Genomic DNA, 22,462 nt, shown 5'->3' on the forward strand with positions numbered 1-22,462 from the left:
ATTTTACTAATTACAGTCATTGGCTATCACACAGATATGCACCTAGACTGCTGTGTATTTTGAGAAATTTAAATATTTATACTTCTAGTGTCATTAAGTGTTAGAGTTTAATGTACCAACATATTTTTTCAAGGTTTTTTCCTATCTTGTGAAGAGATGATGCTGCCTGACCCACTGCATTAACATAAAACCTGGTTCTGTTAATGATGTGCTCTTCAGTGCCTGAAAATTCATTCATTATGACAAAAGCCAGCAGTACTTCACCTCAAACAATAGAATAGAATACACAATACAGAGTTTCTGAAGGATAGTCACCACTTGACATTAAATCCACAAAAGGAGCTGAGATGAGAACGTTGCCGTAGTACCTGAGTGGAGCAGGACAGGAGAAGGCTGTGTAACGAGGTGGGACTTACCCCCAGAGAAGCTACAGCCTGTCCTGAGACACCGGGAGAGCAGCTGGGGCTTGTTCTGAGCACTTGGTCAGTGGAGAGAGATGAAAACAGTGAAGACCATAGAAACTGCATAAAATGTTGTCATGCTTGTTTTTTAATCTAAAACTTCCTTTTTAAATCTAAAACTTAAAGTGAATATAAAGTAGGAAAATGGCGTGGGGAATCATACAACTGAGACTGCTACTTTTTTTGCATGGTTTTCTGTACGAGCTCTCATTTTGCCTTTTAAAAACACGTCTAATGAAACTGCACACATGGTGCATCAGAGTCTGGTCTTCAGCTGTAGGCCTGTCCCTGTGGCCTAAATGTCCCTGAACATCTATTTTTTTATCTGTAAAATGTAAGCAATAATTAACCTCCTCCTACATTGTCTTGAGATTTTAAGTAAGATAATCTAGCACAGGGCCTGGTACCTACAAACTCTGAAATAATGCTAATTTTTAGCTTTCTCTTCACTTTCTGCCTTTCTTTTCTATTTCTTAAAAGTTTGAGTATTTGCTACTTGTTTTTGCCCTAAGGATAAAACTGATAAGGGCCTCACTGAAACCACAAAACTAAAACAAGAGACTTGGTCTTCAAAGAACTTACAACCTGCGATGATAGAGGACTGATGTTTAAGCAGCCAACTAATACAAAGATAGAATAAAATAAATACTAGAGTTGCAAGCAATATGCTGGCCGGATGACTAGGAAGACCTTACAGAAGAGGGGGCTGTATGATACAGGCACTGAAGGACATGTGGATTTTCATAGCTGAACCATAGCAGTTAAAGATGATTCTGATAGTGAAATTGCACAGTATGTTTTGATGAGTTAGTGAACTGTCTGCTTTTGGGGTTGAGTATGAGTTATGAGATGTGGTAGGAGATCAGGCAGGAAAAATAGAGTGGTGGCAGGTCCCCGATCAAATATCTTCACTCCATGGCTCTCATGTATATAATCAGTGTTAATATCTGCAAGAAACTACCAATTAGTTATAGGATGCTTGCTATGCATTGGGGATCCATCTGTCTCACTTATTATCAGTCTAGACATGATCCTTGTAATTTTATAAATTCCTCTGACTAGAGATTACATGACATACTTGATATAGATAAAAAATTTATGAAGTAAATTAAAGAAGTAAGACTTAATAGTATGGAATTAGACAAGCAAATACTGCTACCATCCTCTTTTCCTTTGGAAATAGGAATCGGAGTCCCTAGAGGTAATTCATTTAACTTCAACTTTTAAGAATTCTGCTTACATCATACTGAAGGATCTGTCCTAGAGAATTTAATTGTCATCTAGTGGTCGAAATATTTTTGCCTGGATAGTGTGTTTGTATATAAATAATAGAAATTAACAAGTAAATGGGATGTCATGGATTAAAAATAAAATACCAATGTGGCTGTTGCAAGAGCACATTCATTTATTTTGTTATTTCTGCTTCTAGGGATCTAATACCTATCATTGCTGCTCTGGAATACAATCAGTGGTTCACAAAGCTGTCCTCTAAGGATCTAAAACTGGTAAGTAATTGAAGATGTTGCTTAGCTATGTTGAATTTCAAAAACCTGATATTTATCAAAAAATATTTGTTTTTCTACTATACTGACAAGCTGCATACATGTTATTTCTTGAGATATTTTCCTATCAGTGATCTTCATAACATTTTATAAAGTTCGTAATGTGAGATGCCTCAGAAAGTACTTCCTCATGTTTTCAGCTGCTTCGGGCAATTTTAGGTGATGAACAGAAAGACATTTATTGTAACCTTCAGTACACACTCATTCTGTTGGCAAAAAACTATTTAAGTTACATTTGCACAACTGCAAATAGCAGATTTTATGTTCCTGTCTTACATTACATCGCCACAAAACTTCCCTTCCTAAGAATTTAGGAAAACGTTACCAGGTAGAGTTGCTTTGGTTGAGTTAGTTATGGTAGTTATAATTCAATTTTCTAGATGAGTTTTTGGGTAGATTTATATGGAAGCAAAATGAAATCAAAGTGAAATCTGTTGGTTTTTGTAAGGTATGGGGGAACCAAACAGATCAAAACAGATCTGAACTGGCCTGGGGATGAGTGACTTGAGGCATTTTCTGCGGAAGCATGGGCAGAACTACACGGGGAATTTAAGAGCCAGTGTGGTGCAGGAAGGAGTGTGGACTTGGAAACAGACAGTTAGGTTTCAGATTCGGACTCTTATTACAAAACCATGTGACTTTAAATAAGTTACTTGACCTTCTGGGCCTCAGCTTCCTGTGTGCCTGCTGTTGGGACTCACACCTTTTTCATCTCTATCTAGTGTTTTTTGTGTGGCTCATAATAACTCTTCAGTAAAAACTGGTTTAATAAGTAGATGTCAGGTTAGTTTGTTGAATGAATGGACATAGGAATATAACTAATTTTCAGGCTACTGAGACGAGTTAATAATGCATATAGAAATTCTAACTCAGTACCTGACATGTTGTAGGCATTTTATACCTGTTAAGTGTTATTACCATCATCACAATTAGACTAGCAAAGAGGCCGAGAAATAAGCAAATGTGGGAGCATGAAATATGGAAACTTTATCAGTTAAACAGAGTGTCTAAGGTCAGTGGTGCTGGAGATGGGGATGGCAGGGGAGCCAGGTGAACTCTCCGGGAACAGACAGAAAGCCATGATGGGAAACCTGGGAACAGAAACCTCTTGTTTGCTGCTGGGATGGGGACCGGGTTCAGGACTGAGCCAGCAGAGCCAGCAGAGCCAGCAGAGGTTATAGCTGGGAGAGGGGAGCCATTAGAGGAATGAGAAGTGGATTAGCCCAGGGATCGTGGGGTCAGAACAGTGCTTCTCTACCATGTCAGTTTTCCTGTCTCATTCAGACATTCACCTAAACTCATTTCAGAATGGGTCACAGGAGAGCTCTGAAGAGGTGGTAGATTTCTCACTTTTGGAAATTTTCCCAACTCACTAGTGGCGGAATGTGTCCAGGTCATTGGTGCTGCCATTCTGTCATTCTTCCTCCAAGGTGTCATCTTTCAGCTGCCTTAGCTGTTTAGGAAAGAAACTGTATCTAATGATTTCATTCCTAAAAAAACAAAGCCTGTTAGCACTCTTCTGCTTTCCCGGGTATCCTGGGATGAAAGGAAGGAGAGTGACAGGATTTAAGAACTTATTGTTTTTCATTAACTGATGATATTTAAGCACAAAAATACATATGTGTATATTTTTACTTTTTGGTATTTTAAAATGAAAAATGGTCTTTGGAATAACATTGCAGTCTTCAAAAAGAATAGCAGTTCTTCATGTTTGTCTTCATTTTATTTTTAACTAAATGCAGACTTTTGAAGAGTCATTGTATTATTTTGTTACTCCCTCCCCCCCAAATCAGTGAATGTAGAGCTGAATATGCAGCAGACATTTGGGGACACTGCTATAATAATCACATTTTATTTGGTATCTAGGTTCGTATGTGTGTCTCTTTAAAATTTACATCACTATATATTCTTCAGTGTAGAAAGCAGTGCCTTTCATGTAGTTGGCACTTAACAAAGAGTAGCACCACTAACGTAATCTTGAATAACTTGTTATACTTCTCCCCCACTGGCATCTTAAAGAAAAGTTGGACACACTTTTTATACACTCTGTTTCATAAATGTTATTGCCATGGTTACACCCAGTGGGTAAGTGAAAGTCTTCCTGTGGTAAGTTATTTTTGTGGGTGCGCTGCAAGGTCACCCTACAAAGGTCATGATACTATGATTGTTTCTGGAAATTAGGATATCCCCTGCATAAACATTCATAGTTTGAGTAATCACTTTTTATCATGAAAATAGAGTAACATCAGTTCCCCTTGTTGTATATTGTAAGACAAAGAATTATTCCGATTCGGAGTCACCATTTTAAAAATCACTACCATCAGCATAATGTAAATTACAGGCATCAGGTCAATTGGAATTAATTTTCCTCTTCCCTCATTAATCTGAGGGACACATTAGAAACCCGGAACAGTGTGCAATCCACATGATAGGCTGAATGAAACCAGATAGCACATTAGAATTGTAAGAGCCGTAGCTTCTGTGAACTTGGTGTGCTCCTAAGTCAGGTTTTCTGAAGGATACTTTAGAACTTCTGCAACTGTTCTAAAAATGGTTAATCCAGTTACGTATTTATGATCTGCTGAATCAAAGAACTGTAACATTTTTATGTGATATTTAAGAAAAGAAACCACTTTGACTTGTATGCCGTGGCACACAGAACGATTCCCTCACCCCCTTTTTTAAAATTCATAAAGGATTTAAATAGACCCTAAGTTGTAATGAGATTTTTAAAATCGCTTTCTAATATTTAAATAGTTTTAAGGTCAGGAGCCATCTAAAATTAGTTTTGGAATAGGCAGGCTATAAATAAATATAAAAACATTAATAAGTACAAATTAAAAAGAAAAATGCACAGTTCCACTACCAGGCACACCTCTTCATTTTTCATAGTCCCCTCAAAACTTTTACTGCATACATTAACCATTTCACTTTTTGTAATCTTTATTGAACATTTCTTTTTATATACATTTTTATTTAATGCTCTATCTTGAGTATTTAAAGTATTTTGACAGACATGATAATTTTATAATTATGTATGTAATTTTTAAAAACATAATGTTTATTAACACAAGGCCATTATTTTTCAAGCTTTTTATTTTTATTATGCTGTTTCCCACTTTGCTGTCTTTTAGAGAGCACTGAGGGGAACATCAAAACAGTAGTTATGTTTATCCAGTCTTAGCATCCCTTTAAAGTACATAACATCTTTAAACCTTAATTTTTTATCTGTACAAAGGGAATAATGCTACTTAAGTAACAGTTTTGTAATGAAATACACATAAAGGACTTAGCTCAGTGCCTGGTACAAGACCAGACCTTAGTAAAGAAATCCTCGTCATCATCACCATTTAGTCTTTATTCTCTACTTTGCATATCCCTGTCTTTGAGAAATCCTTTTGGTTTTCCAAGACTGAGTGAGATGTGCCTATGTCCATGGCGTTATCCAAATGGCCTTTTTATTGTTCTATTGTAAGTATATTTTCTACTCTGATTTCTCTGCTAGACGGTACACTCTTGAAGGCAGAGACTTTGTCCTTTGTGTCATTGTATCCTCAGGACCTTTATCATGATGATGAGTGTTAGTAGATTCTCAGTTAAGGTTTACTGAATGAATGAATGCATGAATGAACGATTTGTTTAATTGCAACTTTATATCTGCATAGGTTTATAACAGTGAAGTGAGCTCGTTTGTAGACTTAATGGCTAAAGAATGTTTTCTGTTACAGTCCACCGATGTCTGTGAACAGATTTTAAGGGTGGTGAGTAGGTCTAATCGATTGGAAGAATTGGTGTTGGAAAACGCTGGACTTAGAACGTAAGTATTTTCCTGAATATATGAATATGTTGCTTTAAAATTTTTTACCATTTCCTCTAAAATTAATACATAGTTTAAAAAATTGGGCTATTCACATTGAGAGTATCATGTTTTCCCTTCTTAAAAAGAAAATCCCTATAATCCCCATCATTATCCCAAAGCTCACGGATTTTATAACATCGTTCACTGTTGTGTCACTTGATGTTTTCGATGGCGCATGGTGGTAGGGGTGGAGAGCATAGACCCTCAAGCCAGATGCCTCATGGCCTTGGGCAAGTTGTTTCAGCTCTCTGTGCCTTAGTCTCTTTATCTTTAAAATGGAGATAATATTAGTGCTCAGAACAGTATCTTTCATATTCTAGATGCTACGCATTAGCTTTTGTTAGTATCATTGATGGCAGTTGTAGTAATAACCTATTTCATGATTTTACTGCTTCGCTTTGATCTGTTTTAGCCATTTCCCTCCCATTCCAAATTCACACTTTCATCATCTTCATCTAGTGGTTCAGTAGTCTGTATTCAAGTCTCAGGTGTGGCATAGAGTTTGAATCTGCTAGAACAAAACTTTAATGCTACTAAGTGACAGTTGGCAGTTTCACAATCATAGCACTTAGTGCATTATTTTAAGTTAAACATAGCTAAAGTAGTGATTTTGATTTTTGTTAAAATATGGTTTAGCAATTGTAGCCTTTAAACTCAATAATTAGAGGAATCAGGTTTGCATTAGTGAGTGTTGCATGAAATGAGAACTAAGATATAGTGAATAGCTGATTGCAGTTTTCATGAAAAGCATGTTCAATTCAGGACTTTTTAAGTTATGGAGGGACCAACTAGTACTATTAATAGCATCCTGAAAATGTGTTTTTAATGGGATAATTATATATTTTCTTTTTTCTTCCAAATGAAGTTTTGGCTAATCAAAATGGACCGTTTTTCAGCTGTGACTTTAGATTCTCAAATGAGGTTATATACTTGTGTAAAATAGATGGGGTGTTAACAAATATATGATGCATAATTTAATATTGTAAAGAAGCTTTTTTTTAGCTTTCACTCTAGCTGTTCTAGCTTTAAGTGTTTTATTTGAACAGTTTTGCATTTTGTGTTGTTTAATCTTATTTTGTTTACTTCCAGAGATTTTGCACAGAAACTGGCCAGTGCTCTAGCGCATAATCCCAGCTCAGGACTCCACACGATTGACCTTGCTGGCAACCCACTGGAGGACCGAGGTACCTACCGTAGAAGTAGAGTTTACGAGACCATTCATGCCCAAATTGTAAGCAGATTAGGGAGTTTAATTTCACCGTGACTGAAAAATAGAATCAGCTTAGCTGTAATTATGTTATAAATGCTGCTTTACTTCTCATTGGCTTCCATTTTCACCCCTTGATGAAAATACTCTTGCTAAAATTCTATCATCCAATGAACAGTTTTTCAAGTGATACAAACAGAAAGGAGGATAATATTTTTAAACTATTGTATTAGTTCTCTATTGCTGTGTAACAAATTATCACAAACTTGGTAGCTTAAAATGACACATTTATTACCTTACAGTTTGCTTGGGTTGGCAGTCTGGGTAGAGGTTTGCTGGGTTCTCTACTCAATTTCACAAGGCCAAAATCAAGTTGTTAGCCAGATTGTGATCTTATCTGTGACTTGGGGTCTTCCTTGTTGGGAAAATTAATTTCCTTGGGACTATAGGACTAGGGTCACCATTTTCTTGCTAGCCGGGCATTGGGGAACACTGCAGGCTCAGAGGCTAAACTGAGGTTCTTGCCATGTGGCCCATTCTCTCACAACAGGTTTACATCATGCTCAAGGCCAGCAGGAGCATATCTCTGTGATGCTTTACTTTCTTTTAAACAGAGCACATGATTGGGTCAGGCCCACCCAGGGCAACCTCCTTTTTGATGAACTCAAAAATCCATTGATTCATAACCTAATCATGTTAAGTGCTATCCCATCATACTCAGTGGTCCATACCACACACAGGAAGTTATACAGAGTCTGTATACCAGGGTGTAGGAGTCTTGGGGACTATTGTGCAATTCTGCCTACCACAGATGTGTTTTAATGTTTCATAAGATTTGAGTGTGAGAATAGGGAGACATTGAAGGATTAGAATTCAGGATGAGGCAGAAGAAAGTTTTCGTTGAAAGAAATTTTGGGTAAAGGGAAGAGACAGTAGATTTAGAATGTGAAGCTCAAGAATTTGAATTCTCAGAGAATGTTGATGGATGAGGTTTAATAGCTTCATCTGTATAGGAAATATTTTGTTTTCTTTATCTGTTGCATATGTTTTCCAGCATTGTCAAATAAGGGCCTTTTATCTTGTTATGTATTTGATGAGGATTAATTATTAAACAGAGCTGAAGATACTGAGAGAGACACCCAGTTCTCCTTTTTGTTTCTGATATGGACGTCATTATTCTTTGAAAGAGAAACCCATCTGGTGTTCAAGCAGACATTTCAAGAGTAGCTTGGAGCCTGAATTAGAAAACCAGTCACCATGGAAGGCCCTCCTAGAATCAGCCACAGCTGGTGGTCATGAATCTGCATTTCTCGAGTGGGGGCTTCCCTGGGCATCATCAGTTCTGGAAAGAAAACAGGTGTTCTCTCCATTCATCAGATGTTACAAAGGGAGAATGGAACAAAGTGGAAATCACCTTTCAGAAGGTTTTGTTTTTAAGATGAGAGGAACTCATACCTACTTGTCGACTGAAAGGACAAACTCAGTAGAGGTAGGCAGACGTTGGAGGCAGGTCCTACGGATATGGAACCCAGGATGCAGCAGACCATGAAGGACACAGTCATTAGGGAAAGGCAAACTCAAACCACAGTAAGGTACCACTTTGCAACCAGTAGTATGCCTGTAATTGAAGTAGTGTCGGAGAGGATGTGGGAAGTGGGAACTCGTGCGTCACTGATAGGAATGCAAAACTCCCTTGGAAACTGATTAGACAGTTCCTTAAAAAACTAAACACAAGTTTTCCATGCAGTGCAACAATTCTACTGTTAGATATCTCCCAGGTAAAATGAAATATATGTTCACATAAAGACCTGTGAATGAGTATTACTCATAATAGCCCAAAAGTGGAAGCAACTCAGATGTCTATCACTGGCAAATGGGTAAACAAAACAGGGCCTGTCTGTCCAGCGGAGCACAACAATACAGGAGAATGAAGTGTTGGTACATGGTACAAAATGGCTGAACCTCAGAAGTGTCATGTTAAGGGAAATAAGCTAGACCCAAAAGACCACATATCATTTGAGTTTAGGGGCCTGCGAGGGGAAGAGTGAGTCTAAGGCCTTTCGTCTCCTTTCCTTTTGTGTACCTCATGCTCTGAGGTGCAGTTGAGCTGGACATCTTGTCACGTCAGGTGCAGTTTTATCTATCAGACCCTCGCCTTTGGTTTAAATTCTGTGGTAGCACTTCCTTCATTTTGCTGCATTATAATTACGCATCAGCATTTCTGTCTACCAGCTCACCTTGCCTCTTCCTCCTCTAACCATCTAGGACACACAGCCTCTAGCATAAGACCTGGTTCTTAATCCATAAATATTTTCCTTAAATTGAGTTAGATTTTATATAATTTTAATTTTCTGCAGTTTTTTTAATAATTGCACTTGGAAATTATAGCAAAGTTTATAGAGATTTCTTTGTTGCGTGGAGTCAGAACATGTGTTCAATAATGACATTTTCCTGCCTTTTTTCTCCATCTTCCTGCCTCTGAGACCTGATTTTGTGTGTCTTTTCATCTACCTGAAGTTTATTCACAGACGTTAAAATCAGATATCGAGGATGTTTTCCTCAGCTTCGTGTCTACACACCTATTCTCCAGTATGGCATCTGCTCACATACACTCAATTTGTGACACTCCTGAAAATATTTTCTCAAGCTAAACTTTCCTCGTTTCTGCCCCTCTAGACTCATTTCTTGCTGTGTTTCCTGTGCTCTTGGCACCATGTTTCCCACCTGTCTACACTCTTAGGCTGAGCTCCTGAGCACAAATTCTTCATAGGTTGCTGTCTTTGTTGTTGTTTTTAAATTTAGGCAAAATATCTAAAGGTCACAGGTAGCTTCTCAGCTATTGGGTGGAAATTCTACAAGGAATCCAACTGAGTAAAATATTCATAGAAATTTAAATCCAGGGGCAAATTGTTCATCATTTTTGTTTCTGAGCTTTTCAATGACAGTATTTTAGGTTTGAAAACAACAAAAAGCAGGAGGCAGGCATTTGTAGTTAAATTGTATGTTTATAGTTCAGTCTCTTCATCATACTGTGTAGAAAGGACAGGTGGCCTTCTGTCGTTAAGGGGCTTGTGGTGAAGAAGGTGTAGGTATGATTTGAAGCAGAGGTGCAGTGTGTATGTGCAGTGCTTCAGATGCCCCAGGCTCTGCTCTCTCTCTGAGAGAGCCACACATGGCAGTGACAGCACACACATGAGCTCTTCTCATCCTGGCTACAGGGCCAGGCCTATCCCCAGCTTGCTCTTGGCCTTCTAACAGAGTGCATTTTCAGATTGTAGGTCAAGACCCATTAGCAGATCATGAGATCAATTTAATAATTCATGACAAGCATTAAAAACACAGGAAGAAGTGGAAGAGAATAGAAAATATTCGAGGTCGCCACATCCCTGGGCCTTCCCCAAGCGGCTGGCCGCCTCCACAGTGCCGCTGCTGGTCAAGGTGCGGTGAGTGTGGCTGCCGCAGTCTGCTGAGGAGCTCGTCCAAGCCCACCCACTTCCGGAGGAAAGAGAATTCTCAGACATCAGTATAACAAATGGGACCCCAGGGCTTCTGTATGTTCAGGAAAAGGAGCTTGTAGGGACCTCCCCAAAGGATGTCTCCGTCTTCGTTCTGGGTTCTGTTAATGCCACTACTTGTCACATTGTGGGCTTGAGGCACATAGGTAATGGGGCTATCTGCCTAACACATTGTGATGGAATTGACGCCGAAGCTGAGGTCCCTTTGATCATGAATGCAATAAAATCTTTTTCCAGCCACGCTCAATGTGGAAGGCTGGAAGTGTACTTCGTGGACAGCTTCAGTGACGATGGGCGGTTATCACAAAAACTGATTCATCACCTTCTTAGCAGATTTGACAGACAAGAAGATGGCATTCGCTTAGTCATCTTATGTCCGACAGAATTAAATGACCAGGAAAAAAATGAAAACCACTTTCTAGTAATTTATGCCATTACTGTCAACATTAAAACTGCAGAGATTTACTGAGCCTCCTTCCAAGGTCATGGTCCAGAGGAGGATCTGCGTGCTATACCGATTTACAGGCAGCCAGTGAGTAGTATTTAGGATGCAAAGACAGAATGACTTTGTCCAGGACTGGTTCCTGGATGCCTTTCTACCTGTGGATTTCTGGTTGCAGCAAGATGATAAGGGAATGCTAGAAAGCCTTTCCACTTCACCTCTGGCTGAACCCTCTTGCCCGCACACACACATAATTTGTTGAACCTATTAGATCTACCTTGATTTTACTTTTAAATACCCATCTCCAAAAAACACTCTACAAAAAAAAAAAAAAAAAAATGAAGATGGCTTATGGGAGAAGATCACTTCTCCAGGAAGCTAAAAATAGAAATTACCAAAGAAAGCAACTTGTTGGCAAAACAGTGACCTTTGGTGGGGGCGAGACAGAATATGAATTTGGAGTCTACATCCATTGAGTCTTAGGTCTCCTTTCTTATTCAGTATCTTTCGAACAACTTCAAAATCTTATTTTGGTAAAGGAAAAAAAGGAAAATATCAGAGTGTATATTTCAGGAAAGCTTTGGTTTTAGTTTTCTAATTTTTGTGTGAGGTTCCTGCATCACCATGTCAGCTCCATTCCTTTGTGTGGGTCATGGTAGAAGAGACTCAACGTCACTGCTGTGGCTGAATGTTGTTAACTAGTCCTGTGTGAGCTCCCTGGCCTAAACCAGTGTCGCGGTTCTTGGTCATCTCCTGGTCTCTAATCTTGTGGATGTAACATTACTTCTTGAATCAAAGTTGAGCTTTTTCAGAGAATATAGTTTGCTCTCTGCTTGTTTCACATTATTTACTTCCCTACATGCTACAGGCTGTATTTTGTTTTTCCTGGTTATCCTTCACAATTACCCGAGTTTTTATGATCTCAGCCTTGTTGGACTGTCTGTCCTTTGCCTCCCCTCACTTTGTTCTAAATTTCATTATCTTGTTTAAAGATGATTTAAAATTCTGTCTCAGAATGATTTTCCTTTGGAAATGTTGACCTGAAATACCCAAGTGTTTTTTTCCCCTGACCTTCTGGTGGTTGCTCTGATTTGATCTTCTAAAAAAGATGTGAAATAAATTCTAGAATTGCTGCCAACATTTTTTGGTGCTTTATGTCTTTTATATCCCTTAGTGTATACTAGTGGGATCTGGAGTCAAATTAAATGTGTGCTGTTTTGGATTTCACCTGTTTCTAGCTGTTTCCTTGGACAAGTTACCTAACTTCTCTACTTCATTTGATTCCCAAAATAGTTTTGTGAAGCTAAATAGTGCAAGTATTATCATTTCCCTTTATGAGTGAAGAAATCTGTATTTATGTGATTTAGATAAAATCTTGTGGAATTGTACCTGATACCACTTGTCAGGTTTCCTCCCACGATTTTCTGAGTAATCAATCAATCTATCAGTCTGTCTCTTAGACTGTGGTTGTGATTGATTGTCTGATTTAACTTTGGAAGTGAAAGGAAAGAATTTTGTGTATGCCATGTGAAAAGCACTGGCTTAGTCCATAGCATTTCAGTAAATTTTCTTAAGTAGTCATTTTAATATTTAAAGATGCCAGATTTCTGTATGATAGTTATAACCTAGAAAGTAATTTTCTTTAGAGTTATGATATCAGCCATATTTAATTGATATTTTTGTAGTTACACAAGATAAAACATTATTTTAAAAACTACACAGATTTGGATCTTAAGGACACTTAAAAGTTAGGTTTACTGACTTTATTTTTTCTACTAGTCTTTTATTTCGGCATTACTAGTTATTGAATCTCTTTCAGCCTTATTTTTGAAATGAGAATACTTCATTGTATTTTATTTGTCTGTTCACTTTTCTTAGTATTTCTGAATACTCCATGGATGCCATAGGTATCAGTAGATATATAAATAACTCATCTATATTCTGACATCTACAGTGTTCAAATCTATTGCTTTCTAACAGTCAAGAAGGAAGCCTTTTGTTTCCTGTATCATGTTGCTAGAACTCCACAGGCAGAATTTTGTTAAATTATTAATATCGATGCTTTCAATTAGCCAGGACCTCCTTAAACCCTTTTTTCTACCTTGTGAATCATTCTGATTCTGATTCCAGAATATCCACTATTACAATTTTATATGACATTATAGATTTTTAAATGCACGTATGATTAATGGGTGAAATCTGCAATGTCAAATTTAATTTCCTGTGTTTGTAAGTTGATAACATCAGATGGCACGTTATAATACTAAACATTTTATAATTACTTTTTTTGTCAGGCATAAATATTTCAAAGCAGGAGCTATAATAGTTTTCTTTTCAAAGGAGAAATAAAAATTAGAACATTGTTTTCTTGCCGATTTGACACATACTAAAAAAAAATAAATCATAGGGTAAGTCAACCAATAAAGTCTCCAAACTGAAGCTTTTAGCTTAAATTTACTTTTAATTCACAGCTTTAAGATTATATTTTGCTTTATTTTGGGGACAGAATTGAACAGTTTTGTCCAAAAGTTGAAAAGTATCTTCTATCCTTCCTTCACAGGGAACTGTTTTTTTTTTTTCAGTATTGGTTTCTTATATGGCTCTACTGAGTAAGCAACTCCAGAACGTACAGAGCAGGCTAATTTGTTTGTTTTTCCTTAGATTTTGGCTGCCAACCACTCCAATTTGTTCATGTTGCCAGAACCTTATTTCTGAAGTTTGCTAAAATGGGCGACTTTTGTGTAATAATGTTTCCTTTTTTCAGAGTCAATTTATTTTCCATTTAATAAAGTGAACAGGGCTGGGCCCAGTTATGCCTTTCATCCCATTAGCACTTAGCACAGGTGTTTCTTTAAAGAAGAAGTAAATTTTGACTTGTGGGTACCTAGGAAATTAAAACGTTTGTCAAGAAAGAAGCTATTAACTTAATCTAGAATTCGTTAACAAGTACTTGAACCAGACTATCTATATCTGCTTTTAGTCCTGTTTACCTTTAATCTTATTTATCTGAAGTCCCGTTTTTTTCTTTTTAAATAAATTATCAAACATGACTTTATTTTCCTTTTTTTAGGAACCTCACTAGTTATTACTTTCATTATTTGCGGTGTGATAATTCAATTTCCAGAGAAAAATATTTTTGGATTCTTTATTCCTTTTTGTCTACCTTCTTCCTTTTTTTAAAGATAGTTTATGTTTAAGGAATAAATGGATAGGTGGGTGTCACCAGTAGTATAAAATAATTGTTCTATTCTGGCCTTGCATTTTGTCATAGACATTTATAGTTTTATGAGGCATTATAAGTGTGACTGACACAAAAGTTTTAAAGTGGTCATTTTCTCAAAGAACCAAGCAAAACAAGTTTATTTGAAGTTTCGTGGTAGGTTTTAACTTTGATCTAATATAATATTTTCAGAATTATTGAAGACATGGAATAGGGCTTTTGGGATTTTGTTTTTTTAACATTGTCGAGTATAAAAATATATAAAAGACTTAGTCGTGAGTAGGCAATGGTAACTGTTATCAAAACTTAAAAGTGAGAATCTAGTATTCTTTCCTCTTTCATACCAAATTTTTTTTTAAGGATTATATATTTTTAGAGCAGTTTGGGGGTCATAGCAAAATGCAAGGATTTTATAGAGATTTCCCATGTACTTTCTGCTCCTACATGCACAGCCTCCCCGTTTATCAATATCCCCATCAGAGTAGTGCCTTCGTTAACAGTTGGTGAACCTACATCAACACATTGTCACTCAAAGTCCATAGTTTACACTAAGGTTCATTCTTACTGTTGTACAATCAGTGTGTTTGTACAAATTTATAAAGGCGTGTATCCACCATTATAGTGTCATGCAGAGTATTTTCATTGTCCTAAAAATTCTCCGTGTTCCACCTATTCATCTCCCCCATCCCCAACCACTGATCTTTCTACTGTCTCTGTAGTTTTGCCTTTTGCAGAATGTCATATAGTTTCAGGGAAAGTACCAAGGAGCATGATTGTTGGATCATAGTTAAGAGTATATTTAGTTGTATAAAAAGCCACCAAACTCTTCCAAGGTGACTGTACCATTTTGCATTCCCACCAGCAATAAGTGAAAGTTTCTGTTGCTCTAAATCCTTGTCAGCATTTGGTGCTGTCAGTGTTCTAGATTTTCACTGTTCCAATTGGTGCGTTGTGGTATATCATTGTTGTTTTAATTTACATTTCCCTGAAGACATATGATGTGGAGCCATCTTTCCATATGCTTATTTGCCATTCCTATATCTTCTTTGCTCAGGTGTCTGTTAAGATCTTTGACTCATTTTTTAATCAGGTGGTTTATTTTCTTATTGTTGAGTTTAAGAGTTCTTTGTATATTTTATCCGACACGTCTTTTGCAAATACTTCCTTACAGTCTGTAGTTTGTCTTCTCATTCTCTTGACATTGTCTTTCACAGAGCATAAAATTTTAATTTTTAAGGAAGTCCAGCTTATCAATTACTTCTTTCATGGATTTTGCCTTTGGTGTTGTATCTAAAAACTCATTATCAAACCTAAAGCCATGTAGATTTTATGGTTATTTTCCATACCTGACTTTTTGAAATAATTTTTCCATTGAAGTATAATATACATTCAAAAAAATCAAGGCCCAAGTTGACATCTTAATGAATTTTTACAAATTAAATGCTTTCCTACAACAACTACCAAGATCAATAAATAGGGTGTTACTAGTTCTCCACAGCTTCACTTGTGTTTTGCCCCAAAGGTTACCACTCCTGCTCTCCACCCCCCAGAAAAGATAACTACTCTACTGACTTCCGTTTGGTTTATTCTTGAACTTAATAAATCTAGAATTATATAGTATATACTCTTCCACATTGGGCTTCCTTTACTTTCCTTTTTAGAGAGGTTTTTAACAATGGGTTAATTTTCTTGAATAGAGAGATGATTGGAAAACAAGGTCAAACATTAGAAAGGCAAAAATGATCCCTTATATTAGAATTAAATTTAAATAATATTCAGGTCTTGTAAAACAAATGAAATTCTGAGAACTTGAAAATTCTAATACTTTTTTTTCCTCAGGTATATCCTCTTTAAGTATTCAATTTGCCAAACTCCCAAAGGGATTGAAGCATTTAAATTTATCTAAAACCTCATTGTCACCCAAAGGTACAGTATATTTTATTTACTTAACTTTATATTTCTGTTACGCCATGCTACCTTAAATAGTTACAATTATTATGTAGTTGTATATACTCTAGTAGTTTTAAGATAAAGAAATTATGTGATTGGAATTCTGGTTGTATAAAGCAAAGTGCTTTCAAAGTTGAGAATAGTTTTGAAGTATATGTGAAGTCGTTAACTCCTTTAACTTTGAGACATGGAATGCTCACCTGGCCTGGCTGCCTCCTGCCTCACATACCCAGAGGCAATGGGTTGTGTTTCTCTTGGTTCATCATAAGAGAAGTGATGACCTCCCTGCTTCCGCAGGTAAATCCCCCTGTCCCCCAGCCAACTGTCAGCTAGACCGTCTGCTCTTCAGAAAACTGCTGGGCCTCACTGTCCAGTGCCTCTTCTACTTCCTGCTCTGGGAATTGTCCCCCCACCCCGTTCTCCCCTGACTCCAGTCACCCGCCTCTCACTTTTCCAATTGCTTAGCGAACGTGTCAGTGCTAATATTTTGCCACATCCGCACCGGACAGTAACATTTGAACTATCATTGCATACAGCATGCCTTTGTACATGCTTTTATTCTCTTTGAAAAGTTTTCTTTCATCCTGTGTAGAGACAACTTTACTTCTTACCCTCCTCCTGGTTTCTCTTTCCTGTATGTCTCCTTTCCTACCCACATGAAACACTTCACTTCTGAAACTTATGGTCACCAGATGTTTGGAGGTTTTCCCCCACACCCAGAGATTCTCCGACACCAGTCACCTCAATTCTGATGCTGTCTACCATAAGATAAGGGCTCAGTCACACTAAACTGCTGTCCTCATCCCCATCTGCAGACATCGGTTCAAGCCCAGGTTATCAGAAGTTCCAAAGACCCCAGCCTTGGGTTTGATTAATTTGCTGGAGTGGCTCACAGAACACAGTGGAAAACTGGTGTACATTTACTAGCTTATTGAAAAATATACCAAAGGATACAGATGAACACCCAGATGAAGAGGATGAGGTCTGGGAGGGTCCCGAGTACAGGAACTTCTGTCTCTGTGGAGTTGGGGTACCTCACCCTCCCTGTGTTGATGTGCCACTCACCTTGAATCTCTCTGAACCCAATACTTTTGGGATTTTAGGAGGCTTCCTCACATAGGCCTGATCAATTAACTCCATTTCCAGCTCCTCTCCCCTCTCCGGAAAATGGGAGTGCGGCTGAAAATTCCAGGCTCCTAATCATGGCTTGGTCCTTCTGGTGATCGGCACCCACCCAGGAGCCACCCAGCATGGCCTCATTACTACAAAAGGTGCTCCTAAGAGATACTCTCATCCATTAGGAATTTACAGGGTTCAGGAGCCCTGTGCCAGGAATGGAGGAGGGCAGAGACCAATATATATATATATATATATTCTGTTATCTTTTACATCTCCTCATATTCTTGGAGAACTTCCATTTATTTTATAAAACCTTCATGTGTAACTATCTTTTCTGAGACATCTTTCCTATTTCTGAGGCCTCAAGGGAATCTGTTACTTTTTTCTTTGTGTCACTCTGGGTCACATATCTAACATATCTCACATTACTATAAACATTGTGTCTTCCCTACTAGAATGGGGCCCTCATTCCCATATCTCCAGCACCTGACACAGTGCCTGGACCATTGTGGGAGTTTAATGAAAAGTGTCCTAAATTGAATTAAGTTGTTATTTCTTAAATATATCACATGATATTTCAGACTATGGAAAATGTTCCATCATTTACTTAGATGGCCTGTTATTGTACATTTAGATGGTTTTTAATTCTTCAGTAATGCAAGTCACACTAACATGATTCCTATATCTAATTATTGGTTATTTGTTAATTTCTTCTTTAGGATGAACTCCTATTAAGTCGAATTTGCCAGATTAAAATGTTTGCACATTTTTTAAAGCTTATTTTGGTACATATTGTCACGTTGTCCTCTAAGTATTTTGTACAAATCTCCTTATACTCCCACCATTACTGGCCATTATTTTACTTTTTCATTGTTCATCAAGCATATGAGCAAAAGTGTTCTGATATTTTAATTTTTTCAATTATTGCTTAGGTAATTTTTCCCCCTTGTTCCTTAGTCATTTGTATGTTTTTTTGGAGGAATTGCTAGTTCCCATCTTTTGTTGTCTATTATAGCGTCAATTATTTTTCTTAATTTATGTGAATTTTCTACATGTTAAAAATAGTAACAATTTAAAAATGATTATATTTATTTATTTTAATTTATTTGTTCATTACTACAAAACAAATAGAGGGATGTGGTGATCATTTATCCTCCTGATGGCATGTTTTGGTTCTGAGGTACCACTCACTGAAGTCCCTGTCTATCCAAGTGCAGTGGTAGGGAGGATGGTCCTCAGCTTCCTCGTGAGGATAGCCCCACATTTCCTGCTTCCTTCACAAATAAAGGTCACCACGTTTATCCCTTCCCTGCAGCAACATATGTGTACTTTAAAACAAGTGTTGCGAGAATTAATATTGTTTTATAATATATGTCCTAATTTTAAGTCACCCTTCCTAAAGTGTATATCTTGAAATACTGTTTTTATATTTAAAAAACTGATTTCTTAAAGCTGTCATTATTCTTGCAAACTGTCACATAGGCTCTGAAGAGTTTGCAGGTTCAAAATAACTCAGATTAAATTGTGGTTTTAAGGTTTTGTTGAATTTTATTAGCGTTTATATTTTAGTTCTCTGAAAACATTTCTATGCATAGCTCCATAATTCAAGAAAGACTTTTTAAAGATCTCCATGATACCCACACTGTCTCCAATACCCTTTCTCTTCCTCAGATGTTAGCGAAATGATAGTTTTCTGGATTTCTAGTAAATGTCCTGCCGACTGCCAGATTATGTCAATGCATGGCCATCTGGTACCACCCTTTTCCAGCTGTAAACACTCCAATAATAAATGGCAAGAATGGTCAGAATCGGTAGTCTGCCAAGAATACAGGATGGCATGTAAATCTGTGTTGAGTTCGGATTGTAAGAGCCCTGATTTTTTCCATCCTGTATTGTTGTAGTTTCCTGCTGCTAATGTGCTTGTTAACACAGGCCTCACGTGGGTGTGGGCTCACAGGCGGGGGAGGAAGCTTTTCATTCTTTGTCAATAGCATGAAGCTGAGCAGATAACACGATTCTCCCCAATTCTATTCAAATGTTGGCCAACTGCCAAGTGCTGGCACTTGTCAAGGAGCATTTTGCCATTGAGACTAATTCGAGCTGCTAATTTTAGAATTTATTTATTAAAGTTTGTTATACCTCACTAAAGAATGGTTTTACAAATAATTTTCTGGATGAGTCTGGTATTTTCCATGTTTTGGACTCAATTATTCCATTATAAAATACATTAATATTAGTAATAGGACAAACTGGAGAAAGTTGGCCATTTATTTTTTATTACTTATTTATTTTGGGGGGTATTTAGCCATTTAAACAATCATAGTTGCTACCTCCAGAAATTAACCTTTTCTATCATCCATTGCAGATTCCTTTTATCTACTATAATTAATCAAACCATCACCTCTTTCTCTGCCAAACTCTTGCTTCTTACATCTTTGATAGTACTGAGCTCACTGAACTCTGATGATTCAGTTGTCTGTGTTTCCCACTGTACTGGCTTTTAGAGGGTGGGATAGTGGCCCCTGGGTCTCAGAAGCCCATGCCCGGTACACAGTAGGCATTAAATAAAGATCTGTTGCAATGAACAAATATCCTTGTGTAGCACTGAGTTTTCATCCCAGAGTTTATTTGGTTTCTTTGCTGATTGTCTTTGAACTTATTGAGGGCAAAGAATGGGGCTTAGTTATGTATATTTCCCAATCTCCAGCCTTTTATAAACATTTTGTGAGCACTTAATAAGTGTCGAGTTGATAGCCAAGAAATTTTCCTTGCAGTTAAGTAAAGTTTCCTGCTACCCCATCTTTTCTCTATACATGCTCAAATGTGGACTAACCCTTGAGAAATGGCTCAGGAGACTTTGTCAGACACTGGAGTCAGTTCTTTATGACTCCCCTTCAAAGTTTTTCTTGGAGTGCCTCACTGGCTTCTGCTGGCAAACCTGACCCTGGCCCCTTATCCCTGTAGGGACTGTCCAAGTGTGTACCAAAACCCCCTTTCCTATTTTGCATTAGAGTTGTTGAAACAGTCTGCGATATTCAAAATTGTACTGAAAATTTTTTTTAAGAACCAAAATAATTTACAAAAGTATACTCAATTTAGAAATAGCCATATTTCCGGAATACACAATTTAGAACCACGTAGTTTTAGTAAAAACATGAAGAGCTTTGCAATATCCCAAGTCCCTATTATCTTAACAGTAATCACTGGGACACTGTGTAGGACCTCTTTGAACCCAGTAAATGACTGGACTCTTCTGGGCTCCCATTTGGTAGTGACATACCTCCTAGAGCCTGTACTCCCCCATTACAAGAAGTGGCACTTAAAAAACCACCCAGCACCCAGCCCCAACTCTCAGGCCTGTTACCCACATGCAATGGAACATGGCTCTCTTCACAGAACAATCATGCCCTTCTTGTATTCTTTGTTTTCTGAGATGGTATTACAAGTTTTGTTCAGTTGACTCTAACTTGCGCTAGTTATGTTATATAAATAGTGTGTAGAGTGTTAATTATCAGTTTTTCCTTTTGATTGCTTTTTACTTTGTGTGCAGATCATTTTCTCTGTAAAATCCATTTCAGTCTAAATTTTGCCCAGAGCACACTACATTAATTAGGGCAGTGCATTCCTGTATTAACTCCCAAGTACTTTAAGTAGCTCAAAGTACCTGAATTTGCACCTGCATCATTTAAATATTGTACACTGTTGAGAGTCTCCTGGCAGGATTAAGAGTAGGCTAAGAATGATTAGATGGCTTGCATCTTTCTAAGACTTCCAAGTAAAATCCTTTCCATCCACATCAGAAGAAGCGGAGCAAAATGAAGCCGATTCCATTACTTTCTCTTATTCAGTGACTTGGTTTTGTCTGCGACTAACCTGTTTTTCCTGAGGGGATATCAAAAATGGCAGTCCTACTGAGCTACCTTTTGGGGATGTACTTACGGTTAACCACAGTCCTACAATTCGATGGGCTGCTGGGCCACACACACTAACTCACAAACCTCATTTTGTTTCCTGGAGTGGAAATTGAACTGGATTTTCTTGCTGTTTCAGGAGTGAATAGCCTTTCTCAGTCACTCAGTGCCAATCCGCTGACCGCCACCACCCTTATCCACCTAGACCTCTCAGGGAGTGGTCTTCGTGGAGATGACCTCTCGGTAGGTTTTTCTCTCCTTAACGCTATCTTCAAAGAAGTTGTATTTAAGAAGGCTAGAATAATTTCTAAACATGGATTTCTAGCACATTTCCCTCTGTTTCTCTTTATCATGACACCTTAAAATCATTTCGTTATGAACTTATAAAGTATTTTAGAGAGAAAATCCAGAGTTAGTCTGTTGCATAACTTTTCTTCTCATTTAATGTTACTGAAATTTAAGTTCTTCTTGGAAATACTTTTCCTGAAGGAATTTTTTTCTTCATTTAGAAACATTATTGCACCTGTTAAAACTGCCTGATAAGAAAGATTGGAAACATAAACTAAGTTATTTCGTCATTAAGTAATATTGTTGGGAAGACAGGTGGGGTTTTTTGTTTCGTTTTATATTGTTTTGTTTTGTTTTAGTTTGCAATTGAAAAGGGATATTGAGATAAACTTCAGTCCTATATTCCATGAGTGTGGTCCTTGAGTATGGTAGCGAGAGGGGAGGGTCAGCATTAAAGTAGTGGCCGTTCTTTAAAGTTTGAGTATAAAGGAAAAAGCTTCCCCCCAATGATAATCAGAGTTTTTATCCAGCTGAACTGGTAATACAAGTGTTTGATAGATCTTATTGATACAGTGAGTTAGGTCTGACCTCATTGCCACGTGTGGTGAGGGGTCCCCTCTGGTCATCAGATAGGGTTTTAAAGAAATACTCTCTTATCAGCAGGACCTCTAGCAAGTAGGCAGCATGGAAGGACCTTGATTTGCATTCCACTCTTTTATGGGGGTGAAAAACACTGTGAAATTTCTTTTCATTTCTCAAATGTTTTATTTTCCCTGTAAGGCAGAAAATGTTGCCACAGTACTTTCTGTAGTTTTTCCTTCTCCCTTACACTTGAAATCATTTAAATAATATTTGTTTCCTGTTTTGCCATAACTTTAATGCATTGTCCAATTGTAGTTGTCACCTTCGCTGATGACTCATAAATCTG

General features: G+C 37.5%; 1 protein-coding gene and 1 pseudogene across 7 annotated transcripts in view; both read left to right on the forward strand.

The window, feature by feature from the left end:
- The window catches only part of CARMIL1 (capping protein regulator and myosin 1 linker 1), a 262,957-nt gene that overhangs the window by 128,311 nt on the left and 112,184 nt on the right, over positions 1-22,462 (forward strand). For all 7 annotated transcript variants that reach the window (XM_016140897.2, XM_036235257.1, XM_036235261.1 and 4 more), the window contains 5 exons: positions 1,891-1,966; positions 5,752-5,840; positions 6,972-7,066; positions 16,106-16,192; positions 21,386-21,489. In XM_016140897.2, coding sequence (XP_015996383.2) covers positions 1,891-1,966; positions 5,752-5,840; positions 6,972-7,066; positions 16,106-16,192; positions 21,386-21,489 — 451 coding nt within the window. The remainder of the gene's footprint in view (positions 1-1,890; positions 1,967-5,751; positions 5,841-6,971; positions 7,067-16,105; positions 16,193-21,385; positions 21,490-22,462) is intronic.
- LOC107508860 lies at positions 8,611-11,385 on the forward strand (annotated as a pseudogene).

Source organism: Rousettus aegyptiacus, unplaced genomic scaffold, assembly GCF_014176215.1.
Source record: "Rousettus aegyptiacus isolate mRouAeg1 unplaced genomic scaffold, mRouAeg1.p scaffold_m13_p_17, whole genome shotgun sequence".
In the NCBI taxonomy this organism is placed as follows: Eukaryota; Metazoa; Chordata; class Mammalia; order Chiroptera; family Pteropodidae; genus Rousettus; species Rousettus aegyptiacus.